The sequence below is a fragment of the Cucurbita maxima genome, unplaced genomic scaffold (genome assembly GCF_002738345.1).
Source record: "Cucurbita maxima cultivar Rimu unplaced genomic scaffold, Cmax_1.0 Cma_Scf00026, whole genome shotgun sequence".
In the NCBI taxonomy this organism is placed as follows: Eukaryota; Viridiplantae; Streptophyta; class Magnoliopsida; order Cucurbitales; family Cucurbitaceae; genus Cucurbita; species Cucurbita maxima.
In genome coordinates this window covers 406,139-414,777 of record NW_019272042.1, presented here as the reverse complement: position 1 = coordinate 414,777, position 8,639 = coordinate 406,139, and the positions used below count along the sequence as shown (strand labels likewise).

Genomic DNA, 8,639 nt, shown 5'->3' with positions numbered 1-8,639 from the left:
TGCCCTGAAGTTGACTTCCATTTGAATTTTTAGAAATTAGGTTGAATATTATATTATAATTTTTTTTATTTTTATGAAATATTATTGGATTTATTAGGATGTTTTACATTTTTTTAATGAAAATTATATTTAAAAATGGGGGCAAATTTTCTAGAGAATTTGATCCCCACGAATTTTCTATGGGGAATTTTCGTCCCGACCCCCTTGAAAATAAATGAAAATTTTTGGGAGGGAGAGAGGGGAATGAAGAGAGTTTAATTAAATAATTTATACCTCAAATAACATTTATCTTTAAGATTACGAGAGAAGCAGACTTCAAACATCTCGATCAGATAGTCAAGTTAAATATCTTTTATTTTTCATTACTTCCATGGTCGTGGCTTGCATGACAAGACTTTGTATACTATTGAAATGGTTTGTCAGTGAAAATGTTCCTATAGGCGCCCAATCTGTCAATAGTGCAAGGGCTTGTAGAACGTAAGACAACGAAGTAATGTATCTAGATGAGGTTCGGCCCTCAACAACCCAGATTCACAATCAACTAGTTTGTTCATGTTACCTGCTATGGACCTTCAATGTTTCACCCTTCATAGAACTGAAAGGTTATTTTGGTTTGAGAAGTGACGTTGAGATTGGAGTTTACAATCTTTTTACTAATTCCAACATATTTCGGTAGATAAATATATTTATTACCTATAAAACCACGACAATTGTGAGAGTGATATGATGAATTGAGTAATTCATTTTTAATCTATAGTGGTAGTGTCCTACCTGAAATGACAGCGAAGATTAAGCAAAGTTTTGATACATGCCTAACTTGTTTGTACCAAGCTCAATAGACTACTTGACCTAATAACTCTCGATCATAGCTCCTCTACTTAGCAAGCTCGATGGGCCTCGTTAGGAGCTCGGTTACATGTGCCATCCACGTAGCTCCTAATGCCCTACACGTGGGATGGCGGCCTGTAAACATGTGATTCAAAGCTAGACCTAACCAAAATCTTTCTTTAAAACACAAATATATACTAAATCATAGGATATTCAAAGATATGGTTTGGCAACAAAGAGGATTCATGAGTTGTTTCATCCTAAGCTTCCATTTGCTCTCAAGGAAAGTGTTGAGTTTCCTTTTAAACTCAAAGCCACCACCTGTAACGCTTTGTAATAAATAAGCTTGAAAAAGAAAAAGGCCCTACGAAAGTGAAATCTTTGTGAAATATTCCCTTTTTCCCTTCGGGCTTTTTCCGCTGTTGCAAATGAAACACGCGTAAAAGCAAAAGGTGACAAAGGCATTCATGGCTGTGCCCATCAAACTATATTTGTAGGGTTTCGCTCTTCTTTTTGTATCACTAATCTAAACGAGACACGTGTTGAAATTGTTGAGCTAAAACCGAGTTGCAAAATCGCTCGTTTCAATGTTGAGAAGATGTGGAGCGCGTCGGGAGGCTATTGCAAGCACAGAAGATTAAGACTCTATAAGAGTTTTAACGTCGACACGGCTACGTCAAACGATGGAGGCTCAACGCCTTCGACACTAATTGCTCATAGCATCACAACACTGTCGCGATTCGTTATTTGAGAACATCAAACACAAATTAAAACAAGGAATGGTAAGTTTATTGAATCAGTTACAAAAGCCACTTCCACTCATACAAATCAATGGATAATCTCATAGGTAAGAGTTCATAACTCATTTAAAATTAAGATCGAGTCGTATACAATCAATTTATAAAAAAAAAATTATTTTGTGGTCTAATTTCAAGCTCATTGTTTACGAGACATCCCAATATGTAGCCGCTCAAGTCTATCTCTAATAGAAATTGTTTGGATCAAATTATTCGTAACAATGCTTCTATCAATAATATTTAGAAGTAAATAAAAATAATAATAATAATAAAAAAAAGGGAATAAAACAAATATTTTGAGTAGAAAAAGGAAGAGAGGCAAAAGAGTGTGGTATTAGTATAAGAAGGCCAAAAGCGGCAAGTTCGCATCGAGAACAGGACAGGTTTGGAAACGGTGAGGCTCTCTCATCACCCTCTCCAACCGCACCTCTCCACCTCCGCCGTAACCGCTGCCACGTGGCCCTTCTTCTTCGTCTCTCTCTTCTCTTCTCTTCTCTTCTCTTCAATCCCTTCGCATTTCTTTCATCATTTTCTCTGAGAAACAGAAAGAAAAGTCTGAATTCCTCTGAGCGAATGATAATTGGCTGAGAAAATCAGCGATTTCAGAGAATCAAATCGCAGAATCTGCACGTAATGGTAATTTGTGTTAGAATCACTAATTGGTTTTAGGTTTTCGAATTAGGAGCGAGCGATTTCAGAGATCCAAAATGGCTGGGAACGAGTGGATAAATGGCTATTTGGAAGCGATATTGGACACTGGAGCGTCCGCCATTGAAGAACAGAAGCCGATGCCGGTGAATTTGGGCGACAGAGACCATTTCAATCCGACGAAATACTTCGTCGAGGAAGTCGTTAGCGGCGTCGACGAGTCGGACCTTCATCGGACATGGCTCAAAGTCGTCGCAACTCGCAATACTCGGGAACGGAGCTCTAGACTCGAGAATATGTGTTGGCGGATTTGGCATCTAACTCGCAAGAAGAAGCAGGTTCCTTCCATTTTCCCTCCCTTTTTTTGTTTAATCTTATAACGGTGCATAGGTGAATAGTGTGTATTGCACGGTTCTCCATCGATTTTGAGGCTAGGGTCGCCTCCCCTTTATGCTCACTTCGATACGGAACTGACCTGGGAAGTCTTGTAGTGTGTAGTGGTGATCATTGTCACATGTAGGTTCCTATACTGATTATACAAAATGTGGAGTAGTCACAGTCACACTATTTTAAATTTTAATTTAGAGATTAGTTCTAGATGACTGAATATTTTAAAAAATAAAATAGTTTAAGATGAGAGTATGCAAGTCGGTATTGTTTTTAAAAAATAATTTTAAAAAAATTAAAATAACATGTTTTTAGAGGACCATTGTTAATATTTTTTTTAAAAAAGATACCCATCTATTAAGAATAGAGATCGTCTATGAGTTTTTAGATAAGGAGGGTTAACATTACTTTTAAAATTTTACTGAGTGTTTTTTTAATTATAATTCTTTAATTCTAAGAATAAGGATATTTTTTTAAATTTTTTAAAAAGTAAAAAAGATATTAATGGAATTTTTTAAAAGTTATTTTTGAAATAAAATATAGTTTTTAAAGTTTACTTCGATATTTGGTTTAATAATGTTTAATTTAATACCTTATAATTTTTATTTAGAATTTAGTCTCTATAATTTAAAATTTAAAAGTTAGAATTTAGTCTCTATAATTTAAAAGTTAGAATTTAGTCTCTATAATTTAAAGTTAGAATTCTTAAAGTTAGAATTTAGTCTCTATAATTTAAAAGTTAGAATTCGGTGGGTGAGAATTCATAAAGAAGGAGTGAGCAGTTTCTCCCCTGGCCACGTTTGCCCCGAGCTAGGCTAGCATTGTGAGGAAGAACACGAAGTTTGGTTATGTTGAAAAGGAAAAAACTTATGTACAGTTGGAATGGGAGGAGCTTCAACGGTTCACGAACCGGAGATTGGAGCGGGAACAAGGACGGATGGATATAACGGAAGATATTTCAGAAGACTTATCAGAAGGAGAAAAGGGGGATGCTGTGGGTGAAACGCCGCAGAGCGAGATGTCGAAGGCGATGTTCCAGAGGACGGTTTCCAACTTGGAAGTTTGGCCGGAAGAAAAAATGGAAAGGAAACTTTACATTATTCTCATCAGGTACCTATTGCTGTAATTCAATAACTCAACTATATGTTTATCCTCCAATGTTGTTGTTGATCTTGATCGCAGCTTGCATGGTTTGGTTCGGGGAGATAACATGGAGCTCGGTCGTGATTCCGACACGGGTGGACAGGTGCAAAGCAATGTGACTAGAAGAAAATTGAATTGTAGTTAGAGTTGAGTTAGGTGATGTTGTTTAACACGAACTTTTCAGGTCAAGTATGTTGTCGAGCTTTCTCGTGCGCTAGCGCAAATGCCGGGAGTATATAGGGTGGACCTTTTTACGAGGCAGATCTTGTCATCAGAGCTTGATTGGAGCTATGGCGAGCCAACCGAGATGCTAAGTACAGGAATCGACGATGAAGATGGCGATGTCGGGGAAAGCAGCGGAGCTTATATAATAAGGATTCCGTTCGGTCCACGAGACAAATATCTACGAAAAGAATTACTATGGCCACATATTCAAGAGTTTGTAGATGGAGCTTTAGCTCATGTTCTTAATATGTCCAAAGCTTTAGGTGAACAAATTGGTGGTGGTCAGCCTGTGTGGCCATATGTCATCCATGGACATTACGCGGATGCTGGAGATAGCGCTGCGCTGCTCTCCGGTGCTTTGAATGTTCCGATGGTGCTGACGGGACACTCGCTCGGAAGAAACAAGCTCGAACAGCTTCTCAAGCAGGGACGCCAATCGAAAGAAGATATTAATTTGAACTATAAGATAATGAGGAGGATCGAAGCTGAAGAGCTTTCTCTTGATGCTGCCGAACTCGTGATTACAAGCACCAAACAGGAGATCGAGGAGCAATGGGGACTCTATGATGGATTCGATGTCAAACTCGAGAAAGTGTTGCGGGCTCGTGCTCGCCGTGGAGTCGTTTCCTATGGTCGATACATGCCGAGGATGGTGGTAAGATCTTCAGTTAACCATATTAATATGTCTCACATTATTTGGACATTCTAATGAAGAACTCAAGACCAAAGTTTTTGGCAGGTCATTCCTCCTGGCATGGATTTCAGCAATGTTTTGGTTCCCGAAGACACGCCCGATGTCGATGGCGATTTGACACTTACGAGTGAAGGGTCCTCTCCAAGAGCGATCCCGACGATATGGTCTGATGTAAGTGTGTCCAATCACCTTATCTTACACCATGTTATTAGTTATTATTTCTCCTCTAAACTTATATAATCGTTCGTATAATAGGTGATGCGTTTTCTTACAAACCCTCATAAGCCTATGATCTTGGCGTTGTCGAGGCCCGACCCGAAGAAGAATATAACCACTCTCTTGAAAGCCTTTGGCGAGTGTCGTCCATTGAGAGAACTTGCTAATCTAGTAAGATTTTTCAATAATATGTTGAAGTTATGAACTGTACGATCATGTTTTTTTTCCTCTGTAGACGCTCATCATGGGTAATAGGGACGATATCGATGAGATGTCGGGCGGTAGCGCTAGCGTGCTCACAACAGTTATAAAGTTTATTGATAAGTATGATCTTTACGGTCAAGTCGCATACCCGAAGCATCATAAGCAATCTGATGTTCCTGACATATATCGACTTGCAGCAAAAACAAAGGTTTGTTCGAGCTTCACGTTACCATACCATACCATGGGGTTCTGTAACGTTAACAACTTGTCTTATAAAACAATGCTAGGGTGTTTTCATTAATCCAGCGTTGGTCGAACCGTTCGGGCTTACATTGATCGAGGTTGGTTTTTCATTGGATCTGTCATGTGATTAGTCCTGTTGGATTTATGCCTCTGAGATATTGTAGGCGGCTGCACATGGACTCCCAATGGTGGCGACCAAAAATGGTGGACCGGTCGACATTCATCAAGTAAGGAAAACCTGATTGGAAACGTCTACGAACTCGTCACGATCTGATTAACTTGTTTTTGTGATTTTAGGCCTTAAACAATGGTCTGCTTGTTGATCCTCATGATCAGCAAGCAATTGCTGATGCTTTGCTGAAATTGCTATCAGAGAAGAACTTATGGAATGAGTGTAGGAAAAATGGTTTGAAGAACATACATCTGTTCTCGTGGCCAGCTCATTGCCGCACGTACTTGACTCGAGTTGCAGCGTGTCGGGTGAGGCATCCACAGTGGCAAACCGACACTCCGGGGGACGAAATACCAACAGAGGAATCATTCAATGATTCACTTAAGGACGTCCAAGATATGTCGCTTAGACTTTCGGTCGATGGAGAAAAAACGTCATTGAATGCATCAAGTGACATAGCTGCATCCGCTGATAATCCTGATTTGCAGGACCAAGTAGAGCGAGTTTTGAGCAAGATCAAGAGGTCGGGGACTGAGTCGAATGAGACCGAAAAAGGGAATAAAATGCTGGAGAATATGGCCGGAAAGTATCCGATTTTGAGACGACGACGTAGGTTGATTGTTATAGCACTTGACTGCTATGACAGCAATGGGGATCCAGAAAAGAAGATGATCAAGATGTTGCAGGAGATTATTAAAGCTGGTCGTCTCGACACTCAAGTTGCACGAGTTTCGGGCTTTGCTCTATCGACCGCAATGCCATTGGCCGAGACTGCCGAATTCTTAAGGTCTGGAAAAATACAACTCAATGAGTTTGATGCCTTAATCTGCAGTAGCGGAAGTGAGGTTTACTACCCCGGTTCAGAAGATGGCAAACTGCAACCCGATCCAGATTACGCATCGCATATTGATTATCGTTGGGGATGCGACGGTTTGAAGAAAACCATTCTTAAGTTGTTGAATGCATCTCAAGAAGATTCCAACAAATTCGGTACAACAATTCTCGAGGATACGAAATCGAGTAATTCTCATTGCATCTCCTACTTGGTAAAGAATATGAGTAAGGTAAACGAACACCTACAAGAATTAGCCTTCGACAGTTTTTTCTTCAACATCACACCCTTATATTTTCTTCTTTTCAGGCCATGAAAGTCGACGATTTGAGGCAGAAGCTTCGGTTGCGCGGTCTTCGGTGCCATCCAATGTATTGTCGGAGCTTGACTCGAATGCAAATCATTCCTTTGCTTGCATCAAGAGCTCAAGCTCTCAGGTTTGACACCGTCTCTTTCGTGTTCGCTCGAAATGATACTAAACATCCGTTCACTCTTTTATTGGATCATTTTTGGCTCGTTAGACTATTACATACGACCGTAGGTACCTTCTCGTGCAATGGAACCTACCATTCATTCTTTTGTTGGGTCATTAGTTGGCTCATTAGACTATTACATACAACCGTAGGTACCTTCTCGTGCGATGGAACCTACCGTTCACTCTTTTGTTGGGTCATTTTTTGGCTCATTAGACTATTACATATGATCATGTAGGTACCTTCTCGCGTGCAATGGAACCTACCGTTCACTCTTTTGTTGGGTCATTTTTTGGCTCATTGGACGATTACATAGGACCGTATGGGTACCTTCTTGTGCGATAGAATCTACCGTTCACTATTACATATGACCGTACTATTACATACAATAATATTATATATCTCAACACCGTAGTTTTCACATTGTCATAGGGGTACCTTTTCGTGCGATAAAACCTACCGTAGTTTTCACGTACACTCTATTGTTGGGTCATTTTTGGCTCGTTAGACTATGTCATCTTGACACTACTGTTTTAACATTGGTTGTAGGTACCTGTTCGTGCGATGGAGATTGAACCTTTCGAATATGTACGTATTCCTCGGGGAGGTTGGGGACACCGACCACGAGGAGATGATATCAGGGACTCACAAGACGATAATCATGAAAGGAACGTCGAACAAGGGGTCGGAAGAGCTGCTGAGGACGACGGGAAGCTATGCAAGAGATGACATTGTTCCAGGTGGGAGTCCATTAGTGACATTTGTTAATTGGGATGCAAATGCTGAAGAGATTGCAAGAGGTATAAAGCAAGTTTCATCGTCTGCAGCAAAGAATTAGTGGCCTTTGAAACCAGTTTTCTTCTTGTTTTCCTTTGTATAATGGTGTGATAATAGCTGTTCAGTCTATGAACTTGCTATTATTGGACTCTGAATTTAAAAAGAGAATAGATTTATATATCCTAAATAATTTTGATCTTCATATATTTTGTCTCCTAATAATCTTTGTAAATTTGTTAAAATGTAAAGAGAGGTAATGTCGAATTCGAAGAAGAGCTCGGTTTGCATGCCTTCCTAATCACGGATAGGTTATTGGGTTTTGCACTTCGGCCTCTGAGAATGCCACTATCAAGGTGACAGGATTTGAACCTATGGCTTTCTAAGAAGCAGTGGAAGATCCAACGGTAGTATATTTGGTTGTTTGCGGTGGAATAGATTCAAGTGTCCGTGCAACAGCAATACCAGCTCTACGAAGTCATAATCGAATCTTTTTTGTGGGAGTGGACGCTCTGCTCCCCGAAATGCGAGCGGAGTTGAAGTGCCCATCAACATGGCAGGAAACCTAGCGGAGGTGGAATAGATTCAAGCGTCCGAGCAACAGCAATACCAGCTCTACAAAGTCATAATCGAATTTTTTTTGTGGGAGTGAATGCGAGCGGAGTTGAATTGCCCATCAACATGGCGGGAAACCTAGCGGAATAATTATTCCATACTTGGCTAAATGGAGGTAAAAATTACTATTCTTTGATGTTGACATGGAATGTATTCTTATCAACTTGCAAGAACAAATGGAGGAATATTTTGAGAAAATTAGGGTTTATAGTCAACTATGTTAAATAATTATATTCGAAACACAATTAAAATATTTTATTAGGTTATATTTTCTTTTTGTTGGTAAGCAAAAGGGATGACTACGAGGCGGAGATAGGGAAAGCTCCTTTCACCTACAGGGACCGGGGGCCTAGTACAATTCTTCTTAAAGGAGGGTTGGTTTGTTCCG

The 8,639-nt window shown here is 39.8% G+C and overlaps 1 protein-coding gene across 1 annotated transcript; it reads left to right on the top strand.

The window, feature by feature from the left end:
* Window positions 1-1,967: 1,967 nt before the first annotated feature.
* LOC111499039 (probable sucrose-phosphate synthase 2) lies at window positions 1,968-7,841 on the top strand. Its single transcript, XM_023150483.1, has 12 exons — window positions 1,968-2,611; window positions 3,538-3,770; window positions 3,843-3,906; window positions 3,988-4,683; window positions 4,768-4,893; window positions 4,978-5,109; window positions 5,174-5,350; window positions 5,430-5,483; window positions 5,550-5,612; window positions 5,683-6,621; window positions 6,699-6,826; window positions 7,412-7,841. Exons 1-12 carry the CDS (start codon window positions 2,333-2,335, stop codon window positions 7,698-7,700), a joined length of 3,180 nt encoding a protein of 1,059 aa, XP_023006251.1. The 5' UTR covers window positions 1,968-2,332; the 3' UTR covers window positions 7,701-7,841.
* The last annotated feature ends 798 nt before the right edge of the window (window positions 7,842-8,639 follow it).